General features: G+C 41.9%; 1 protein-coding gene across 1 annotated transcript; it reads left to right on the top strand.

Annotated features, from left to right (window-relative positions):
• Nucleotides 1-5,370: 5,370 nt before the first annotated feature.
• Nucleotides 5,371-23,942, top strand: mmel1 (membrane metallo-endopeptidase-like 1). The gene is made up of 24 exons (XM_035630639.2): nt 5,371-5,536; nt 9,839-10,015; nt 10,435-10,479; nt 10,786-10,845; nt 10,977-11,138; nt 11,261-11,341; nt 12,293-12,388; nt 12,805-12,923; nt 13,896-13,961; nt 14,292-14,426; nt 14,670-14,759; nt 15,232-15,368; nt 15,465-15,558; nt 16,010-16,138; nt 16,868-16,966; nt 17,057-17,140; nt 17,230-17,333; nt 17,806-17,864; nt 17,975-18,094; nt 18,247-18,380; nt 18,523-18,588; nt 18,723-18,818; nt 19,141-19,217; nt 20,542-23,942. Exons 2-24 carry the CDS (start codon nt 9,859-9,861, stop codon nt 20,639-20,641), a joined length of 2,310 nt encoding a protein of 769 aa, XP_035486532.2. The 5' UTR covers nt 5,371-5,536; nt 9,839-9,858; the 3' UTR covers nt 20,642-23,942.
• The last annotated feature ends 528 nt before the right edge of the window (nt 23,943-24,470 follow it).

Genomic DNA, 24,470 nt, shown 5'->3' with positions numbered 1-24,470 from the left:
AAGGAGAATCCCAGTCAGCCCACCTTGAGTCTCTGGGTAGTCTCCTTTCCTGGGCACCCACCTAGCTTTTAATGGGAGGTATCGGGGTCAGAAATCCTAGAGGGATACATGGGTCTTGAAGATGTTGATACCTTATAGTTTCCCAGCACCATGGAGCCTCAGTGGCCCTGTGACCCTGAGCCTCAGCTGCCCAGAGCCTCTACTGCCCAGAGACCCAGAGCCACTCCAGACGTTCTGTCTGCCACTGCGTTGTGAGTGGTCCCAGCAAACATCCCAAGTCTTTTCCTGCGTCGGTGGCCTGTCCAACTCCTGCCTCTGGTCCCAGTTGGTGGTTCACGACACGTACTGCATTCTGAGATGCTTTTCAGCTCACCACAGTTAGGGTGGTTATTTGGGTTACCGTAGTATTTCCGTCAGCTTAAACCAGACTGGCCAAATGACTGTATTTAAAGATGGACGACATGTCTCCACTTCCCCCAACATTCAGAAATGAAGCCCAAGTATCTTTCACTGGTTACGTCATTTGGAGCCCGATTCTGTTCATTATCAGGGAGTGGAGCCGCGGTATTGAGCTCCCGCCAATTCACACGTCTGACCACTCATGAGTCAATCTCAGCTGTCCATCACAATGTCTCTCCCAATTTTTTAAAACTAACATTTTCAGAAAAATTAACACTTGAACATACAGTGGTGTGTTAAGAACTACCTAATGCCAGCCAGCCACCAGGGAGCGATCAAGATGTTTGGTTTCACTTTTGGAGTGCTGTTGTTGATCTTTATATAGTCATTGGTCTGACTATACTCTCCTCTCATCACATGTGTTAACCATTCTGATGTTTGATGTGAACATTAACTGAAGCTTTGCTGTTGACTACTGTAATCAGCCGTTTTCAGGGTCCGACTCTCGGTTCACAGGTATCTCTAAATAAATACTAGTTGGGTGAGACTCTGACAGAGCAGAACAAGATGAGGTAACTTAAGAGAAAAATAAACCAGCCGAAGAGTCTGATAGAGCGAGAGGTGGGCGCTCTGACAGAAGGGGGTGACAAACAGGATTGGTGAGGGAAGTGTTTTTTCCTGATAGCGGAAGGGAAAGGGTCGATTGTCCCCACCTCTGCTGAGATAGTGGTGGATGCTATTAAGATAAGGAGGATTAGACCTGCCACAGTGCTGTCCAAGCTGCTCCGACCCTGAGTGAAGAGTTAAAGACCTCAGCCAGGAGGATTTGTTGTCACGTCACCTTTCAGTGAGCAAAGAGATTCGGTCATGTCGATTCAATGATTTAAAATGATATTGTTCAGATTCGAGGCAACACGAGCAGCATTTGTCACCACAAGGAACTCACTTCCAAGAATGAAACATCAGAAAAACAAGCATTCTGGTGATGGAAGAAGTATAAGGATACCTCGCTGTAAAATACTCAATATTCAAATAATAAATTCAAAATTCAAGTCAAATCCAGGTTCTCCATGCAGAAAACTGAGCTTTTTAGAGTTATATTACTGAATATTCATTTTATTTTATTACTTTTTTACTGATGTATTGAGGGCTGCACAGTGGTGGCAAGATGCCAGTGTCAAAATAAATCAGGAAATGAGACAACACAACGTATAACAAAAGTGACGGAGACTGATAAACCAAAAGTCTTCAAAAGTTCATAATGTCACAAGAGTTCTGGATAGAGGCATAAACGTGGCACATTTTACCGTCAAAGACTGTTGGGTATAGTTGAATCCATAACACCTCATCACTTTTGTAGCTCGTCATAAATTTTGCTATATATGTACAAGTGTAAAACCTTTTAAAACCAGAATCAGAAAATAATTCTTTGTTCTTGTTAGTGTCATTAGTAGTCCACAGATAATATTCGCAAAATGAAATCAGAAAAAGGAAAATACCTTTTAAAAAGCTGAAATCAGAGTACTGCAGTATCCATTTTATATTGTTTGATCAACTGAGGCATGCACAGAAGTTACATGCACGTATGTTCACAAAGAGAGAGCAACATTAATAGCCACTTAGACTTTTCTGCAAAGCAGGCCCTGCATAAGTAGTTTACCCTTTCTCGTTTAATGGTCTGTTTTTAACTTCTTTTCAAATAATTTATCCCCATGCAATTATGCCCTGCCACGCTTGTGTTTTGCCCGAGCAAGAGTGAGGAGTGAAGACGCCGGTGAAAATGTCCCAGTGACCTGAGCAATCATGCAGTGGTCACATATATTTTCAACATATTACACCGGGAAGCGGTGATCTAATGGACGCTGATTTATGAGACGGCGGCGGGGACCACAAGGTTAGCTTCAGGTTTGTTACCTCGGAGTCAACTCATCGGTGGGACCTCACTCTGGGGCTTTTATGTCACTGCTGTGCTTAATGGCCTGTGTGCTTTCTCTGAGGCCTGCTTAACACATGCAGTAAATCAACAGGGGAGGAACATACCAGTTAATCACAGCCTTTGTTTCTGGCCGCAAGAAGACAATGCATCTAACTGAGTGCCACCAAGTTGACAGAGAGTGCATAAGGATGAGTCACACTGTCATATCAGAAAGACGGACTTCCTCGGCAGCTGCAGCTGAGTCTGACAAGAATCACTGGCACTTTTCATCCACTCTCTGCCACTGTCAGCAAACCGCCCTCATATTACTGAGGCTAAAGTATTGTTAGCATTTGTGAGAGAGGACAAATGTAAGATAGAATCACCCCATCAAGCAGTCACAGTTAAAAAAAGAAGCTTGTCATTTAAAAAAGACATGGTTTTAAACATTGCAATTAAAAACTCAAATACTCAGGGCTGGTTAGGCTTATGCTGACTTCTGGCATAATCCGACAATATTTAACACGGGACATAATTAACAAGGAGAGGAGAATGTAAAGCAGTGATTACTACTATTGTCAAGCTTCAAGTGTTAAAATAGTTAAAACAATAGAAAAAAAAACTATATATCATGTGCTGACAAATGAATTTGCCTACAAATACGAATATGCAGGGTTTTTTTTAATCTAGGTTGTCTGTTGTAAACGATAAAGAACTGATATGAAACAATTTTTACCAAATATATGAACTGGCCTCCTGAAACAGCAACAGCCAGCTCCCCTCTTTATACTGAGAGTTTGGAAGCACGCATTTCATGTTCTGCCACAGGCTTTTAGCAAAGTTTAACAGCCTTCTCCGTCAAATACGTACAATTGCAGTCATAAGCAATACCCTAATTAAAAAGCTTTCAAGCTGGTTTTTCCAGATCCACTAATCACCGAGACAGTTCAGTATTTGTTTACGGCCTGGTTGAGAACAGACACACACTGCCTTACAGCAAATAAATCTCCAATAATCGAATTTGAGGTTCCCTACTTAAACTTAATGAGACTCACTCGTGCAAAACTGAGGATGTAGTCTGCACTGAACTCAACCATAAAGCATGCAATATCCAGACTGCAGCAGAGTAAAGATTGGATGGTAGCCTGTTTGAAGTTAGGTAATGATCATGGCAGAATGGAATAAGCGGCACATGAGCGGACAATGCTGCCACACACGGCACAAACACAGCTGGCAAATGATAATAAGGTTTAAAATCCTGGAAATGTGTCAAAAACATTACCCACATAATTCAGAATAGAAAAAATAATATGGATAAATGGAAAAGCAAGGCTCAGATAAAGCAAACCATCTTTTAAAAGCACTGATGTTACTCTAGTTTGAATGAAAGCTCAATTACAATATATTGATGCTCTTCTCTAAATAGAGTAATAAAGTAGCTTTCATGTAAGATATTCAGAAGCACACATTCGGATTTTTCCTTTAACTTCATGCTGTTTGCAATAGTGTTTGAGTAGAGTGATTCCTAGGTGACAAAGTGAACCGACCACCATACAGGCAGGATGACCTCATAGTTCAGAGGGACAGAAATATAACATCATGCCTGCTACATTGTTGTCGCTTGGCCTTTTGCTGATATCTGTGTCTTCGAACTTCCCTGCAGGAATAACACAGACCTTAAACCAGTCCTTCAACGTTACCAGTACGCCTTACCTTGTCAAAATCATGGTGATTTAAGAATATAATGCACATTAAAACTATTCCACTAGAGCTTTTTTTCCCCCTTTTGTTTGCTGCAAAACCTTCTAAAATCCTTCTATCCTTCTATCCTGCCTAGATGGCCAAATTGTCACATGTTTTTGGTTGATGTATTCAAGATATTGTGAGTATAAAACAGAAAGCGCTAAAAAAAACTCACACAACCCATTACACCCTTGAAGGAGAGTAAGCAATTTCTGCGACACCTCAAATATTAAATTAAGAATTTGAGAAGAAATTTCTAATAAAATTGTTGCACTCTTGTAGAAATGCTGAACACAATGAAGATAAGAGAGGGAACATCTTCTCTTATGAATAAATATGAATAGCAAACCTCGACTACCTACTGTGTCGGACCCCGTCAGTCATGTTGTTGATAATTGACATACTTTTCTCGTAAACATTTCTGTGGAATTCCTCTTCAATAATCTTAGATGATGATGCTTGTGAACATTATAGGGGATCTTTAACATATTAATGCATCTTAAATATATGTTTTTTTACTGAAATCACTCTCCGCTTATCTTGTTTACCCTCATTTTGTCCTGAGCAGCGACAGCACCTGAGCACCCTGGGCGCCTACGAGCATCAACCAAACACACTGTGGCCCCCGCGCTCTCTTTATCATCAGCTAATTAGTGTGGTTAATCAGGCTGATAATGAGCCTGGGCGCCATGCCAATTCAATCTGACATCAGGCCAGGGTTCAGATCCCCACCAGGCACACCGCGGGCATCGGCGATCTCCCTGAAGACGAATCTTCCTCGGCTCCAAAGGACAGAGGGATGACACGGGCAAGAGTGGTGAGTGGTGTTGGTTTGGATGACAACAGCAAGGACATAGATTCACAACCTTTTGGTCGCTGGGGTTTTAAAATTAGATAAAAGGTTTTTACGTAATCTGCAGAGCACTTGTAATAAAAACAACATGTCTTTTGTGGCTCTGCAAGATTTCCAGATCTTCACGCTCGGCAGCTGAGGACACTGAGAAAAAGAAGCTGATGCTCACTGTAGCTCATCAGGTACCATGCTGACCCCTCAGACTCACACAGACACATCTCCCATCCCACCTCACCCCTTCCGAACACACACAGACACACACACACACACACACACACACACACACACACACACACACATCCCCAACAATTTTCTCCTCACAGTCATGTAATCGAAAACAATCCAGTACTATCACCTCCCATCTGTCTCCTCTCTCCCCCCCCCCCTCTCTCTCTCTCCCTCTTGCTCACCCTCCTGCTCTCCCTCCCTCTCTCTCTCTCTCTCTGCTGCCTCACTCATTCCCTGAGCAGCACTGAACTGAACTGGATAACGTCTCCTTCAACCCGCAGCACAGACTCATTTCTCCACACACCAGCTCTGAGTGGATGCTCAGAAGGGGTGTTTGAGATATTAGCGCGCGCTGTGGGGGAACGGCTCAGGGACTCAGGTACCATCCACACACAACGGTAAGCCTCTAGATCCTTTAGATCGGATTCCTGTTTGCGCTCTGGTGCCAAAATGAAGGTGGTTCAGAGGTGGGAAGGTGGCGGCGGATTGTCTCAGGACAGATTTGAAAGGACAGGATTTTTGGATTGGGTCGGATGTTGTTGACATGTGGCCACTGACAGGGTGTTGTGGTCAGTAGTGATCAACACCGAACTGGAGAAAGTGTGCAGATCGTAGGCACAGCCTGACCCCAGAGTTAATCCTTGTTTTGTTTTGGAGCACTAACTTCAGAGAAGTCCAGTCACCGGACACAGCAGCATTTAGTCATTTTGTGCTTAAAACAAGGTGACCGGTATAAAAACACTTTCACACAGAAGTCTCACTTTCTATTTTTGACACACTGAACTTCTTACCTTTTAGATTATACTATAATATTTCACTGTGTTGCATGGAGGTCGCTCATTTATTACAAATCAACAGGCGGACTGAACAACTGAGTGAACTGAATCCTCGCTGATGCCGTAACCTTTTGCATTCCTGTCCCTCGTGCCTGCCTACCTGTGTGCTTACCGGTGTAGAAATAAAAACCACCGTGTGGCCCACGTTCTCACAATGTTCTCCAGATGTTTGTGTACTGCGTTAGAGCAGAGTTGTGTTCAAAAAAGCTTTCAGATGTGCCGCCCCTTTCTCCTGGAGCAATGTTTCGATGGACTTGAAATTGAAAGAGCTGATTCATTTACGAAACCTATTTTTCATAAAAATAAAAATAAATCATATTTCCTTGTTAAAAGCTGTGTGGCTGTTAGAGACTCAGGCAAGAGCTGGATTCAGAGCGGTGAAGCCTCTTAACAGTTCTAATGGAGGCTTAGTTTTGTACTACACTCAACAAAACATTTATGACTTCATCAACAATATCAAAGTCAACTGAAGACAGGCAGATGATGCGTAAAATGATTTGAACAGAAAAGCGATTGATGAATTCCAACTCTCTCTCGGTCACTCTCTCGCTTTAGTGACGCTGGATGTAGAAGTGGAAGTGACAGCTCCCTTTTGCCGAATCGAAGCGTTTTGTCCAGTTCAGTTCAAAGATTCACAGTCACTGATCTCATTGTCTTTCCATATTTTCACCGTTCAAACGCACGTGCATCAGTGCATCACCTCTCGTGATGCTGTGAGCTGATTCTTACTCAGCTCTGTACTAATGTCAGTACGTTGCCTTCTCAACCTGTTGTGTCTGGTCCAGTATAAAACCAGGCCTCCACAAGCTTTGACTATAAGATCAGTGGATCAGCAGCAATACGAGTAAGAACATCATGATTGTTTCTCGTGTGCTTTAAAAAGCTTGTCACCAACAAGTAAAGTAGAGCTGAGCTGACAAATGTCCTCCACTGCTAAATTCTACAGATTCAAAAAGCGATAATGGAGATTTAGTGGAGTTGAATAAGTCTAAAGTTTCTGGTTGTACATCTCCTGAGCATCGCGTCGTGGTGCACAAACACAAAACTGGAGAATGTTGTTTTTTCTGTTGTCACTGCAACTTCTTTCTCTGTTGCCAGTGTTTTGTGTTTGCAGTTGATAAAAATGCAGATCGCTCTTGGGGTCAACCGTTACCTTGCACTCACAGCAGAAAGCAGCAGTTTGCTATTTTGGGTCCCCTTTATCCTGGGTTTTGTGTCTCCGGCTACACAGAGGTTGTTCATGACATCTGGTTTAGGACAATTTGCTACTCAGGTAAAAACAAATGTATTTTGATTTAACAGGTGACAATGTCTAATATGGTTGGTCTGTCACTCTTTTGGAAAATCAACTTTAAACAAATCTTAACCACCTTTTTTTAAGATTAAATTGAGCACAATTTAAAAGAGATATTACTAATATATGGTGTAGCTTTGACTCTATTCTGTTCATTCACTGTGCCTCAGCTGCTTCACTGGAGCCCTGAGTCACAGTCACTGTAAAGCACTTGAACATTACCATTTCATCAAACAGTCAGATCTTCATCCACCGGTTTTCCATCTGTTTCCTCCTGTTACTTCTCAGATTTTGTGGGTTTCTTTGTCACGATTATTTGTACATTTTCTGTTGACAAAGAGGAAAACTATAGTCTTTTTCATTAAAGGGGAAGCAGTGCGTGCACAGGGGGATAAGGACAGTACATTACTGTAGCTGCCACAGAAAAGAACAGCGATCATAACAGATTTTCAACTGATTTTGTCGACTAAGACTTTATTTCAGTCCATACTTCTATTGTATATTTGGTTGTGTTACGTCTCCCTCAATTAAATAATAAAACATTCTTTAGGGAAAATGAATTTATAACAACAGAAAATCACATGGCATTTTTAAAAAATATAGTTCTTATACTGCCATTATTATAAAGGGTATGAAGACCCGTTCCTTCATAAATGTATAAATAAACCCAGCATTCGACGCACTGATGATGTACTCCATGCCCTGATTATTGACAACATGCTTGATGATTTCGGGTTAAGTCTAATCAACCGCTACATTTTCAGCACTAGAAGCACATTTACCAGATGCTGATCCTGGTTGTCATGTGTTTAAAAATGTGTTTAAAACAGCAAATGCTGTTGATTTTTTTTTTTTGTGGTCCAAAAAAAGACTGTGGGTTTAAATTACATTTTTACAGAGGATTAAAATATGAAGTATTTAGCTGGAAATGTGCCATCGACTTAATACCGTGTTTGTGGTTATTTATTAAAACAGTTAATTAAGATATTTGAGAAATAGATTCTTCCCGTGTCCTGGGTTGGACACAAGGGCAGCATAGCCTTCTGATGACGTACAGATGTATATAGCTCTTCCTACAGGGCAACAAATCTTGTGTTGACACGGCAGACTGCACATCATCACACAGTTTTCCATAAAGAGCGGCCTGTCTTTAATGCAATAAGCCAGGATTTCGCCTCAGAGAGCATTACTGTGCAATCGGAGGCTGAGGTTGGCAGTGACGCTCTAACAAGCCCCTGTCTGCTCTTCATCGCTGCAGTGCCAGATATGTGCCCTTGAGTATTCATCAGGAAGGGCTAATGGGCCACAGCAGTGTGAACTTCTGATTTACAGCCCGTCCCCTGTCAGGACTAATGATAGGGCAATGGGGCTGGTTATGGAGAAACAGGTGCTGCAGAGTGAATAGGCGCCAAGCGATGCTGCTGAAAGCCACGGGTGATTGCCGTTTCGTCCTCTGCACAAATGCTCATTTGCAATATTGTCTTCACTCATGCATAATTACTGCACAGGCTTGTGAATGTGTGCATGTACGTGTGTCTTTTTCCACAACCGAAAGACACGCGTTAACTTTAATGGTTAATTTACCGAATTGTTTTCCAGCATAAATGTCACATCCACTGTACACGATGGCTCTCTTTCCGAGACCATAGTAACAACAGATGGAGCCCTGATGATTAGGAGAGAAATAGTGCCTAAAATGAAGTCACACACAGAGCAGAATGTAGTGGATATGGTCAGGCTATGGAAACAGGTGGGTTGAGCTCTGTGGAACCACCATTATTACGGTAATCTAATCAGTTCAACAACCAAGGCCTCATACAGTGAGACATTATGGCTCGACCATATGTGAAAAATAGTCCACACACTTTAAAATGGGCAAACTGTGTGTATTGATACAGACCTGCTTCAAAGTGTTTTTGTCCTCTAAAGAGATAAAGAACTAGACCAATGTGTAGCTCAAAGATCTGAGGTACCCTGAGTTTCTAACCCCCATGACACATTGTGTGTCTTGTGTTTTTGGTTTCTAAGCTTTTTTACCCAGTGGCCGTCCAAAAATGAGCCAGTTCTGGTTACTGGATGGTTTTATTCGAAGGATTTTGATTGGACTGGAGATATTTTAACATTTCCCATGTAAATGCAAGAAGGACACAGAATTTTGTGTCACACAAATTTGCTTAATTTCTTATCCCTGTAATAATTTCCTTTTTGGATGTCCTGACACAAAATTTCTTTCATTAGACAATGAAGCTCTCCTACTAAAGTGACCATTTCCTTTTCTTTTAAAATCCTCTCATATTAAGATGACTTAATGAGGATGAAAAATAAACGAATCAGCGGGAATGAAGACCTACGAGCTATAAAGCTTTTTTGTAACTCCCCAGTCAGCGAAGTTGTTGTAAGTGTTCAGCAGTTGAAGCTCACTCACTGCAGTTCAGCTGGCACAGTTTACCGATGGATCACTGCACAGCCCACACACACACACACACACACACACACACACACACACACACACATACACTGGTATCTCTCTGCCTGGACCCTCCCACACTCTAAACGTGTCTCTCCCACAGAGCCGGCAGTCGGGAGGAATATGGGCAAATCCGAAAGTCAAATGGATATCATGGAGAAATCAAGTAAACCTGGAAAGCGTCGTTGGACTGTTGCAGAAATCAGTCTGTCCGTGCTGCTGCTGTTGGTCAGCTGTGCCTTGGCCGGGCTGGTAGTCCTCTACACATCAGTTGTAAAAGGTAAAGGCTCTGTCAGGCTTACTGTTGAAAGATTCAGATATTACAGGTGGCAACTAGGGAAGTGTCTACTCTTGACATGGGGAATGATTGTGGCCATAGGAACCGCTCTAAAATGACCATGATATGCCTCACACAAAAGTAATGGACATATGTCATGGGATAAGTTTTTCCCCGTAACAACAATGTTTTCTGACCTTTCTAACCTTTAACTAACCTTTGACTGCAGCTACAGTCTCTTTTTTGGAGTCATATTATGAGAAAATATAATTTTCATTTCTTTTTTTACAGGTTTACCGGCACAATTGTAATGCTGCATAAAACTTTATTGTATTTTCTCCTGCTCAAATGTTACCAGCCGCCGCAATTATCGTCATAATGCATTATAAAGTTGTCTTGACTGTCTCGTTTCTCTGACTCAGAACAATCTAACAGGCCCAGTGTGTCAAAGAGCTCCACACGAGAGGGTGAGTCTTTTAATCCTGTAAACTGAACTGCAGAACACACTGTGGGCCAAGTGGGTTGGCGTGGGTCACATTCAAGGCTGCTCCTCTGACAGTCACTGTAATACTCTAATTCCCTTTACTGCCTGATCAGCAGCGTCACACAAAAGTGAAAGTTGTTGCTGACACAGACATTGCCTGTCACACACACAGCCCGTAGAGCTAGAGGAGTCAGAATTAGCTCTACACTCTCACACAGCAACAAGCCCCCCCCGTCTCAGTCGGGGTGTCCACATTCTCGCTCATGAGTGTCAACACTGATCTTCCCAGGCCAGCTGTTTCGCTCCAACCTCAACAATGTGTGCACGACTTCGGACTGTGTCACTGCAGGTGAGAGGAAGTGTTTTTTTTTCCATTGCATCCCCGCTGGTTCATTTTGCGAACAAAGTCAAGAGTACAACCTTCGCCCCCCTGTCCATCTGTCTCTCTCCCTGCTCTCTTGTGCCTGTGACACCTTAAAGCGGCTCGGCTCTTGCAGAACATGGATAAGTCCGTGAAGCCTTGCGATAACTTCTACCAGTACGCCTGCGGGGGTTGGCTGGAGCGCCATGTCATCCCGGAGACCAGCTCCCGTCACAGTGTCTTTGACATTCTGAGGGACAAGCTGGAGATTGTCCTCAAAGGTCAGCCGGCACACTCGCACAATGCCCCGGGGTCGTGGGTTTAATCTATAGTGGTCAGTGGGCAGCGGCATGCAGAGCTCTGCGTGGGTTTCGTTCAGAGCGGAACTGTTTTGTTGTTGCAGGTGTGCTGGAGACGGAGAATGTACAGGACAGGGATGCCATCAGAAAGGCCAAAATCCTTTACAGCTCCTGCCTGAACGACAGTAAGGTTCTCATCACTCAGTCAAGAAAACTTGCAAAAGAGTAGTGTTCCTCAGCCATTTATTACAGACCTTTTTAATACGATACAGAATACAATCTGATGCCTGTTGCTGATCAAGTATGAAAGTATGATGTGAAACCAGAAGGGATGATATGGCTTAGAATGATCCATTATTTTGGATAACAGTTTTCCAGTAATTACCAGAAATATATGACAATATGCTTTAATGCATGTTTTTTAGACATAATGAATTAATTCAACCTGGACTTGGATAAGTGACATAAACAGATGATGCCTGGGTCAATCAATCAAATTTAAGTCTTTTGCTACATTTTCTACGCAGCTGTATATAGCAGTGGTGACAGTGTCCTCAAAATGGCAAATTCATATACAGTCACATGAGATCACGTTGACACGTCTGGTGGCGCTGACTGAGGCTTAACTGAATATTAATTTAAGAGTTTTTAATTCCTTCTATACAGCATTTGGGAGGAAACCAAATCAAATGCAGTTGAAGAATTTGCATGACCTGCAGAAACTCTGCTCAGAAGATGGAGTTACCCAGCTGGAAATATGAATGTCCCGACTTACATTTTTTTTTTCTGAAAACTTAAGAGTTTAGAGGTTTAAAAAAACTCTCATTTTTGCCTTCCTCAGTGTGCATTGTGCAGTTTTCTTCAGTGTCCGTGGGTCCTGGTAATAAGTAGATTGATACTCGTCAGTGAAAATTGCAAAGGATCTAACTATTAAACTGAAGGACTATTGGACACTGAAGAAGGCATAGCTGTATTTTCCCCCTGTGCTCAGACGAGTGAGGTTGTTTTTGTCAACCTCTCATCAACAGCTGAGAGTGAACTCTCAGAATCAATAATGATAAAGTGTGGAGAGACTGCAGTGTTGTTGCTGCTGTGGTGGTGGTTATATGTTACATAATGTGGTATTTCACCTGCAGGCCTCATAGAGCAGCGTGACTCCCAGCCCCTCCTGAAGCTCATGGAGAGTATCGGAGGCTGGCCTGTGGCGTCAGACGACTGGAACACCACGACAGGTAGAATTACATCTCCACCATCTACAGTCTCCTCTGTACAACCAGGCACATGTGCAGATGCAACACATCCGCACAGACAAGCACTTGTGTTCCTACTCAAACACACAGAGCCCGTGTGGCTGGCCTGAATTGCTGAGCGCGAGCTTTGTTGGCATGATCAAGAGTCCGGCCAGGCTCTTCAGTGGAGCAGTCGAGGTGTGGAGCAGGTCAATTAGAACCGTGAAGGAGGCTTTAAATAGTCCACGCTGCCCCCCCCCCCCCCAAGCTCCTTGCTCTTGCCACTTAAATTAAACGCAATCACGGACGGCGGTGACTCAACCTGCACCATCTACGCATATCTTCACACACAGGTTTCTGCAGCCTGCTATGTTGAACAAACGCGTTTGAATCAAGTGCCAATGTTTTCCTGTTTGCAGAGGACGCGTGGAGCCTCGAGGACACACTGGCCACACTCACTGCCCGTTTCCACAAGAAAGTTTTGCTGGACATGTACGTGTGGACGGATGACCGCGACTCTCGGAGTCATGTTATTTACGTAAGGTCACTCTTTATCGTGGCACAATCGACCACCATGCAGTCATTGTAGACAACGCTGGAATGACTCCAGATCTTATGTTCTGTTCTGACGCTAAATACTGTCGGACCTCCCTGTCTATGCCACTCACGCTATGAGCACACCGGTTTTTTACTGAAGATGCAACAAATATCTAGGTTTTTAAAAAAAAATGCAGACATGACCTGAACGGGAGTAAACAATGCACTTGTTGGGATCTATTTTCAACTGTAGAATAACATGCATTTAGTCTCTGCACAGTATTTATGGCAGCAGGACGCTGATGTTGTCTCATCACAACATCACAACAAACTACTTGTACTACTGTCTTGCCACACTGTTGGCAAGACAATTGTTGTCATCCTGTGCTCTATATATATTTACAAACTTATATTTATTACTTTTTTTCCTACTGCACAATCATACAACACTGTACATGTCAGTCATATTTTTTTCCAATCCTAACCACTGACTACTTTAGATTTCTTCCATAAGGCGATACTTGCACTACTTTTTTTTTCCACAATTCTTATTGTGTATTTTGCCATATTTTGTTATTCTACCTCGTCCCTGATGCCTTTGACTCTTGCTGCTGCTGTAACAAGTGAATTTCCCCAGCGTGCATGGGATAGATATTATCCCTTATCTTATCTTGTGTTATTAAACTACAATGTCCATGTTCATCAGAAAGAACAAATATGTCCCTCAGTGGTTTAATAGAAGTAAATGGCACAGAGGAATAAGCTGCATCAGATAATATTTGTCAGTAAGACCAAATAAGCTGATGGTTTTCATGGGATTTTTTGACCATTATGAAATATAGACGTATCTTATGCCTTGATCTTTTAATTATATTGATAGTTTAATATGTTTTAAGAATTTAAAAAGTTTATAATTACTATTCTGTCATGAACGTGCACAAACGCATAACTGCTATTCCTGTATATTGAACAGATTGACCAACCGGGACTGGGAATGCCATCAAGAGACTATTACTTCAATGATGGAAACTACAAGAAGGTGATGCCCTAAAAGATCACAAAAAGATATATTTCCCCATTCATCTGATTGTGTAGATAGTTTTATATTTCCATATTTTGAAAGATCCATCTCCAAAACTCATGGACTCAGTACAACTGAGGTAAATTGACTGTTGTTTGAGGCAAAAACGTTGGAACATTTCATACAGAATAGTCTTGATGAAAACAGTTCATTGTGACGACATGCTGCTCCGTTTTTATTTGAAGATGTCCGTATGGATTTATTTGACGAGCTTAAAAATTAATTTCCGGACACAACCTTGATTTTGCTGCGGAGACAAATGTTTCATCTTAGTTGATTGTGCCGCAGGTTCGAGAGGCCTACCTACACTTCATGTTCTCTATCGCCAAGATAACCCGAGAGGACAAGAACTTGACACAGGATGACGACCGAGTGTGGGAGGAAATGATGCAAGTGCTGGAGCTGGAGACAGACATCGCCAATGTGAGTGCCAGGCACAACGGGAAATGGAGTTTTGGGACCGGGGCTGAGGAAAATTAAAAATGACAAGATGAACAATGAGCAACAAAGGAACTGCTCTCTGTTTCCTGTAAACTGGAGAACCAAGTTGAATTTAGTATGGACCAGGGAGAACAGCCAAGCTTCTGACCCTTTTTTTTTCTTTTTGTGAATAAATCCAAGCATAAGTTTATAGACGGCTTTTTTCCCCTTCCTGTTGCTGGACAGGCCACATCACCAGCCGAGGAGCGGCAAGATGTCACTGTTCTCTACAACAAGATGACACTTGGTGAACTTCAGAGCACATTCAGCTTAAATGTAAGTGTGATCTCACTTCTTTCTTGGGCATTACATGATCAGAGTTCAGACACTTCACTGGTTCGAATCACTGCTGCTTTTGGAATAACTGAATGGGTGAATGAGGAATTTTCCACTTGATGAACAAGGTGTACTGATCTGTCACAAAATCATACATCCTAAACTTAGTAATGCAAATCATACATGCAATAAATAATGCACTTTTAAATAATGTTTTGAATTTTTTTAGTTTTCATTTAAAAAAAAAAAAAGGAGGGGAAACTGTCCAAATGTGACAGCATTTGTCTAACAGCACATTTAAAGCTTATAATAAAAGAATACCTTGGTTGTTTTTTTTAAAATGTCCAGTGAATAATCAATGGAGATTTCACTTTTCTTGGAAAAAAAGAAAAATGCAAAAGTTACCGGGAACAATTCTCTGGAAAGTCCTGGATGGGCACACACAAACAATGTGTTGCGTTTTATTTTCCAGGGTTTTAATTGGACACAGTTCATCCAAGGTGTGCTGTCGAGTGTGTCTATCGATGTCCGGCTGGAAGAGGAGGTGGTGGTGTACAGCTCTCCCTACCTTGAGAAGATGAATGACGTTCTCACCAGACACAGTGTCAGGTCCGTCCGAGAGTGGCGTTCAAAGCCATACGTCGTGACGGAACTGCTTCCTTCAATCTTGCACAATTGAATACAACAAACTGTTTATGTTTTCAGAACTCTGCAGAACTACCTCACCTGGCAGCTCATCATCGACAGAGTTAATAGCCTGAGCCGCCGCTTCAAAGACGCCAGAGCTCGCTACAGGAAGGTACCGTGGGTGTTTTTGTTGAGTTAGTCAATTCAATTCAATTCAATACTTTATTGCCATGGCATAATTAAATTGATTGGAATTTGTCTTAGTGCCAATCAGGTTACAAAGGCAGTACACAAACAGGAACATACAGTACATAAAAGACATATATAAAAGTACATAAAAGACAATCACATAGACAAATATTGTCAGTTGTCTTGTTTTTGGGCCCTTTTCTCTACAGTTGTATTCATAGGACCCAAGGTTGAGATAGGAAGCCAAACAGATAGCAACTGGGGGCATGTAGAAAATATGTCTGCGGAAAATGCTTTCTGGCGTTATCGGAGAGAGATAGAGGAGACACAACAATGGTTTGGCGACACAAGCCAAGGTTTAGAATTTAGATATATGTCCAATAAAAAAGACAAAAACAAATTTCCAGCGTGTGTGTGTCTGTGTGTGTGGACAGACTCTCTACGGGACCACCGTGGAGGATGCCTGGTGGCGAGAATGTGTCCGTTACGTGCAGAGCAGCATGGAGAACGCAGTTGGAGCTCTGTACGTGCGTGAGACCTTTGCTGGAGAAAGTAAACGAATGGTAAGTCTCGCCGGTCGATAAAAACAACGTTGAACCAATCAGAAACGCCCCTTCCTCAGAGCATGGAAATCAGTTAATACCACGACACATTTTTTACGTCAAACTATGATGTGTGAGCCTGTGTGCAGAAGTTAATGGCTCGACATACATTATGTGCGCCAAATTGACTTTGAAGTGTCAATTTTCAAGCTTCATCTTGCATTTGTCGCTAAATATTTGACGAGTCAATATTTCCTCTCTTTTTTTGTTGTGAGACATGAACAATACTTTCATCAAACAAAATGCTCTTTCAGTTTTACTTAGTATTAAAAACACAATTCAATTCTATGAGATTCATTCTGAAGAACACTCATATTGCACTATAATGTAGCTGTGAGCAGATATAATTGTTTATTATTTGTCAACAACAAGCTCCACCTGTGGGCACCAATAATTGGAGGATGTTGGGTAAAATTGTAAAAAAAAATGCAGTTGTAATGATATAAAATATGTCAAGGAGGATTTATAAGTATAACTTAAAAACACAAGTGTCAGAAGTACAGTCAGTGCAATTTGTTTTCGTACAGTAGCATATTTTGTGCCATAAAATGTGGATTTCTGAGAAAATCCCCCACGATTTATTACACACATAATGCAGCATTGTTTACCCAGATGCCACACATATGAAGATGTATTTCTGCATTGAATTTTTGACTGAAATCTTTGTATTTGTTGTTAAAATGTTAACAGGTCAGTGACCTCATCAGGAAGATCCAGAAAGCCTACGTGGAAACACTGGAGGAGTTGAGCTGGATGGACACTCCCTCAAAAGAGAAAGCGAGAGAGAAGGTGCAGTTTGTAGTCAAACGGAGAAAATAGGAGTTCATCTTGTCTAGATGTTATCTATTATCATACAGATTGCTGTGCGTCTTCTTGCAGGCAATGGCAATCAAGGAGCACATTGGTTATCCAGATCATATTCTGCAGGAGAGCGACCTGAAACTCGACCAGGAGTATTCTCATGTGAGTAAGAGACGGAGTCTATCTCTACAAGCCGCTCTGGCAAAAACTTTGACGCGCACATCTCTGATTTGTCCTGTTTCTCTTACCAGCTAAACTTTAGCGAGGAACACTACTTTGAGAACATACTGGAGAACCTCAAGTCGGAAGCACAGAAGAGTCTGAAGAAGCTCAGAGAACCAGTTGATCCTGACTTGTAAGCTGTTGACACATCTGACCGTACACAATGTCCTTATGAGTAAAAGCCAAAGTCATAATGATTTTTCTTGGTGCTCTCAGTTAAAGTACGTGACTGAAAATGTCATCTGGTGCTGCAACACTAATTCCTTCTTTTAAGTGAGGGGGATTATACAGAAATGTGCTCCCTCTTTCTGTTTCCAGGAGAGCAAACAAGCATGTGCTTCGCCGAAATGTAACAAAACTGACATGGCGGACCGAATGTCCTTTTGCAATTTGCTGCTTTTATAGTCACAAGAAAAGAAAAGAAAAAAAGTGCTGTGCCCTCATCAAGCAGCTCAAAAGAACATTGAACATGAAGGTTTAAATATATTGTCTCACGGCACAAAATGTGCTCCATATACGAATTTTACAATTCCTTCCCCCTGCTGAAAATGCAGTTGGTGCTCTTTTTTTCCCCCTTTTTAATCAATCCCTCAATCACTCCTCAGGTGGATCATTGGTGCTGCGGTGGTGAACGCGTTCTACTCGCCCAACAGGAACCAGATAGGTAAGAGCTTCGCAGGAATCAGTGAGGTCGCTAGAAGTGCTGTTGTAACCCTGGCTCAGCGCCGCCGCCACGTATCGTGTTTTCACTCCCGTTGTTCAATGTCTGTCCAGTGTTTCCTGCAGGGATCCTGCAGCCGCCTTTCTTCAGTAAACACCAGCACCAGGCTCTGAACTTTGGTGGAATAGGAATGGTTATCGGACACGAGGTCACGCATGGATTTGATGACAACGGTGAGACCTGAACGTTTAAATACAGTTTATCGTTCGCGGCCATTTTTATCACCACAGCCGATCTCAAGTCTGTCATGAACAACAAGCAACACAGATGTGCTGCCATGTTTGGCAAGCGGGCACTTCACTCCGAACGTTGTGTTTCCTTGCAGGTCGTAATTTCGACAAGGATGGCAATATGCTAAACTGGTGGAGTAATTACTCGGCTGAGCATTTTAAAGAGCAGTCGCAGTGCATGGTGCAACAGTACGGCAACTTCAACTGGAAGCTTGCGGGCGGACAGAACGTAAGCACCCAGTGGCATGTGTGAAATGAGGCGTTTTGCCTGAGCTTTAATCCCTGACTATGGTGAACCAGGTATTTAGTGACCACCAGACTGAGCGTTTTCACGTCGGCGTGTGTTCATGGTTCTGTTTGTGTGGCTGCAGGTGAGTGGAATCAGCACTTTAGGGGAGAACATTGCAGACAACGGAGGCGTTCGTCAAGCATATAAGGTTGGATGTTCGCCGCAAAAGCACTAAGCTACATTTCACCGTTAATAAAATATCAACTTACTCAAAACTCTTTTGATAAACTTTCTGCACATCTGGAATCAGTTTCTTTTGTGTGTGTATGTTTGTGTGTACAGGCTTATCTGAAGTGGGTGGAGATGGAGGGCCAGGAGCCTTGTCTACCTGGTCTAGATTTGGATCACAAGCAGCTTTTCTTTCTCAACTTCGCCCAAGTAAGTAAGAACAACTGAGGCGACATTTTCTTTCGGAAGGCGCGTTATTCAGCAGACAGATATTCGGCAGATAGTCATTTTAAAATCTGGAGTCGAGAGCGGATGCTCGGTGCAGACAACTGGGAAAAAGAGAAAAGATCCGGGGGTGAGACGCTGAAACAATCCCAGATAAAATCAGTGTTCAGCTACACACAGGGGATGAGAAGGAGAGCTGCCAAAGTAAATCATGTACCTTTAAAGTTAAAAATCTTTTTTTAAACGTTTAATTATTGATTTTAAAAACAAATCACCCTCTTCTCTCGCTGTAATCTCTGTCTTCCAGGTGTGGTGTGGTGCTTATCGGCCTGAGTATGCCAGCCAGTCCATCAAGACGGACTCACACAGTCCCTTAGAATACAGGTAATGAGCTCCAGTGTGATCTGGTGTTAACATCACAGGAATGCACTGGGAAGATTTTGAAAAACCCTATTGTAAAGTAATTTTAAAAATATAGTGCTCTATTTAATTTAAATCTGCATCAGCAATTGTCCATCCATCCATCGATTTGCAATACTGCTTATCCTTTGAGGGTTTCTGGGTTTGCGCGGCAGTTTAAAGTCATAGATAAACCTCACTTGCATGCGTTTGGTCTGTGGGAGGCAACTGGAGCACCTGGAGAAAACCCACACAGGGAGAATATGCAAACCCCTAATTTGTAACCCTAACCCCCATACATTTTTAATCCAGAACCCTCGTGCTGTGAGGCAACCCTGCTAACTTCTGCACCACCAAGCTGCCCAATAGAAATAGTTTTTTAACCCTTAAATGTTAAATGCATTATATCTTTCACAAGCGACAAGATTAAAAACCCTAAAACAGAACGATTTGCTCACTCCGGTTTAGAAGTTGGGATCTGTGGAAGATTTAACAACATTTCTTCCCCTGGCTTTATTAAACTCAAATGATCTCATGAAGTGTCTGTCACTGTATCGCAATATCAAATCATGTTGATGGATGTCTTTACTGAATACATTCTAGAAAGACATCGAGGGATGGAAAATACAGCAAGTTTGTTTTTGTTCAATGTAGCTCCCTCCTCTATAGCTGTTTCCAAACTTCGAAATTTGTCCACAAAATTGTGTCCAGACATATTCTGGAGTTTGCCTTTCACACACGACGAACGCAGCAGGAGATTATCCGTGTCAGGCGCGTTCACAACAGCTGGAAAATCTCCGGATAATTCGGTGGCGTCTGTGTAGAGCATGCAGGAGGCAGGATACGGCCGTAATCCCGCGGTGGAAACCAGCGATTTTGTTTACTGTCATCAACACGCCCACTCGCTCGCTGTGGAACTTGACATTTGCCGGAAATTGTATGGAGGTGGCTGGCAGTTCTGAAAAATATCCGAAGCAACATTTGTTGACATTTGTATCCTCACATAGAGCCCCCTGATTGTGCATGTCTTATGTGAAAGGGAAGAGAGAAAAAAAGCCACCTGACTCTGCAGGTCTTTTGAGCTCTACAGGACGTTTGAACATCTTTCAGCTCATTGTCTCGGTTTTTTCCAGTGCACAGTTCCTGTTTTGTTTCACCTTCGCTGCTCTCAAAGCATCATTTCCTCATTAAAGCATTACAATCAATGCAGCACCACTCACTAATCAAACTATTAGGACTTGCTCCTTCAAAATCATGATACACTTTAGATTTTATTTCTCTACCTTTAATGTTTCTATTTTGTCCACAGGGTGCTTGGATCTCTCCAGAATTTCGAAGCGTTCTCAGAAGCGTTCCAGTGCCCAAAGGGCAGCACCATGAACCCTGAGCTGAAATGTCGCGTTTGGTGAAAGGTTTTACTCGTGGGATATTTGGTTTTCGTGACGACTTATAATCGAAAGAACAAGTTTTACTTTTTAAACCCACAGAGACATTCTGCTTAAGATATATTCTAGTTTATTTGGGGGAAGAGTGATGAGACAAATATTTGGATATACCGTAGATGTTTGTAAAAATGGGTGAGGTCCTGGACTACACCCTCGTCGCAAAACTTGAAGAATTTTGTGTATTGTAAAAGAAAAAGACACTTGCTCAAGTATGTTATCAAGTTTGAAGTGTTGTCTCTGGGTGAGTAGGTAACTTGTTCTTATTGTTGCTGTGGCCCAAGACAGATTGGGTACATGAATGAAAAGGCTACATAAAAAAACAAAACATAACATAACTTTGTGAAAGGGTTTAAACTTATGGCTGACTTTAAATGCTTCGCCCTTTCTTGAATTAACCCTTCTCCTTCAGATCTTTGTGATTCATCCACTAACACTCGACACTGAGCTGCCTTGGTGTCTTTCCTCTGATGTTTTGTTCTAAGACATTGTGCCGCTTCAGAAAGAAATACAGTGAACTGATCCAACTTGCAGACCGATCGACAGCAGAGCAAGTCGGAAATAAACGAAAGCTCGTGAAAAGCTACAACAGAATTAGTCACGCTCCGAGAGTTTGGTTATTCACCGTTACATGAAACAAATTACCTTAAGACTTTAAGACTGTTAAATCTTTGCAGCTTTAACCTTAAAATTAACATTGCGAGAGCGCTGCGGCTTTCAACACTTTTACACATACAGAGTGGATAGATATTTAAAAATGTAAGATAGACGTTGAGTAACTTTGCAGTTTTGTCACGTTCTGCAATTGATTGCCCGGTCGTCACTGCAGAAGTGTATATGTACGTCATGACAGTTTGCTGTAAGAAACCATATTCCAGGTGTTTTGATACATATTGGTTATTGGCTATAGTGAGAGAAAACCCAGCAGTTGTTGGAGGTAGTCATGTGATAATGATGGAAAATCCATGTATATCACGTCTGTGTGTGTGTGTGTGTGTGTGTGTGTGTGTGTGTGTGTGTCTGTGTCTGTGTCTGTGTGTGTGTGTGTGTGTGTGTGTGTGTGTGTGTGTGTGTGTGTGTCTGTGTGTGTGTGTGTGGATTCAAAAATCATGTAGATGCAGGTGTGGGTTTACTGTAGGTTGCGGATCACAGTTGTGTCCCCCCTCCGAAATGTTCCTTCTGAGTTCATCCATAGTTACATCAAAACTCACTTGTTAGACGGGACATACTCACAATTACTCAAAATTATAATATCTACTTGTGTGATATATGTGTGTTACATTTAATGGCTGGTTTGTAAAATAACTTGTCTTTTCTTTTTTACTGCACATTCTCCTGAGAGGAGACTTGAACACGGTGATTACTAGACTTTTAGCCTCGGGGCATATAGCCAATTACATGCTAAGGGGAAGGGAGAAGAAAGAAAAAACCCTCAGATACACTCACGCATGGACAGGCAGCTGATGAAGTGGTTCGCCTTCTGATCTCGCATTGATCAGTGTCGTCTAAGATGAAAGGGAGAAGTGCAGTGTGCTGAAGCGTGGTGACCGCTGTGGCCCTGCGGGCGCGCATGGTGAAGGATGGAGCTCGTCATTAAGAAAGATGGCCAGGGCCAGGACTGTTATTTTCTACCTTTATTAACAAGTAATGACGGGAGAATTAAGGCCGACCAGAACTCATAAGATGAGGATGGATGTACTGGCTGTGAGAAGCCACCGGGTTTTTTTTTTTTGCTGAAAAGAGCTTTCAAACAGCAAAAAAAAAAATTCACAGCCAATTTGAATGTTTTCTTCATCGTCGGTCACATTCAGAATGCCTTGGTAAACTGAACACGACTGTTAGGTCTCAACGGAGGCTGATGAACTGAATGTGCATATTGAAGCTTTATTTCCTCCGACTTCTGCTCAATCTTCACATATTGGCAAATAGTGTTGTGTTCAGCAGGGGTGAGGACACAGTGAAAGACTGTTTTATTCACAGTGTAAGTGGATGTAGTGTGCCGCCATCTTAAGGACAAAGTTTCACATTTTGGGAAACTGTTTACTTTCGAGAGTTAGATGAGAACATTGATAGTGCTCTTATACAGTATTTATCCCTTGAATACAGTTTAGATTTGGTTAAAGACTGAAAACGGCTACAAAAACTGAAGTGTAGTGTGATAATGCCTGACTATTTCATGCCTGGGACCAGTAATTTGTTGATTTTAAACTTGCATTTCTGTACGGATTACACAAACAAGATGCAGCGTGTTAATTAAAGAGGCTACAGACAACTTTTGTGCCCCTAGTGGTTGCAGCTGGTACTACTGTTTAGCCACTGTTGCAGGACGCGTGTACTTTTCCTCAGAGCTCCTGAGGAAGTTGTCAACTTTGGAGATATCACAGGAGAGGAAAGAAACATGTGCACTGAATCTCCTATTTGATTTTCTGCCTCCTAGCATCAACTAGCGGCAGCGTTAAAATCATGGCTAATTCAACGCCAGCAGCCCTGGCTACTGTCCGAATCTTGAATGCGTTGGAAGGCAGATCTCATTACCTCCAAGACAGACACAGGCTAGCCGTTTCCCTCTGTTTTCAGTCTTCGTGCTGAGCTAAGCTAACCAGCTGCCGACTGTAGCCTTTACAGGCAATTTAAATGACAGACACGAGAAGGATTCTAAATCCTTTCGTCACACTCTCCGCCAAGAGGCGCATTTTCCTAAAATGTCAAACTGCTCCTTTAAACAACAAGGCAGTTTTTATAATGTCTGAAGAAATGCTGGAGGCCACATGATAAGCTACGAGGGTTCGGAGAGTAACACTTATGTAGGCTCTTGTACAGTTGGTCTGATTTTCCTCAAATGAGTAAAACAGTTCAAAATTGTGAACAAAAAAAAAACATACATAATATAAGATGTGTTATTGTAGATATGTTCTATACAACAGTATTAACATAGCAAGCAATCAAATCAGGTAAGATAGAAAGATGACATTTGTTTACTTACATGATGAAATTGTGTGGTTGTGAAATAATTAGCCAAGTACAATACATTTTTTGTTATATATATATATATATACACAAACATGTTTTCATTTACAGTGTATACCCATCAGAGTTTATTTATCTACTGAATATTTATGAAATAGCATTGTTGCTTTGCAAGAAATCAGATGTTAAAGATGTTTTATGATTGTTCCTGCTGCTATGTAATTATTTAGACTAACTGCTATTTTTGTGACTCAGATCTGTAATTATTGCCATTAAAGTGATTGTCTCAACTATGACCCAAGAAGGGTATCTTTTAAATGTCTCATTCTTATTCAGTTTTTAATAATATCATAATAATAATAATCATGAACTTTTTTTTATAGTACAATTCATGCATAAAATGCAACATATGTGCTTCACATAAAAGCAGTTAAAAACATTAATGAAAAGACAATAAGAATAAAATAACATGAGATTAAACGGGATAGAACAGCCATCAGGTAAAAAAGCAGCGTATTAAATATATAAAACTGAATTAAGGCAGCAGGATGAGACAAAACTGAACCACCATTAGGTTAAAACACCTCAGGAGAAGGCGATGGTAAACAAAAAAATGTGTCTTGTGGTTTCTTTTAAATGTCAACCGATTTAATGCCCCTAAGACCTTCGGGCAGACTGTTCCAGAGATTTGGTGCGGAATTAACAAAGGCTGCCTCGCCGCGCCCTTTTAGCTCTGACGTCAGGAACCATCTAGAGGTTTGAGTCAGAGGATCTCAGGGAACTAGCAGGCAAATAGTTGTTTTTTTTCAACCATTTCAGCCTGATAAGA

Source organism: Scophthalmus maximus, chromosome 6, assembly GCF_022379125.1.
Source record: "Scophthalmus maximus strain ysfricsl-2021 chromosome 6, ASM2237912v1, whole genome shotgun sequence".
Taxonomy (NCBI): Eukaryota; Metazoa; Chordata; class Actinopteri; order Pleuronectiformes; family Scophthalmidae; genus Scophthalmus; species Scophthalmus maximus.
Note: the sequence above shows the minus strand (reverse complement) of the source record. Positions and strands in the feature narration are given on the sequence as shown.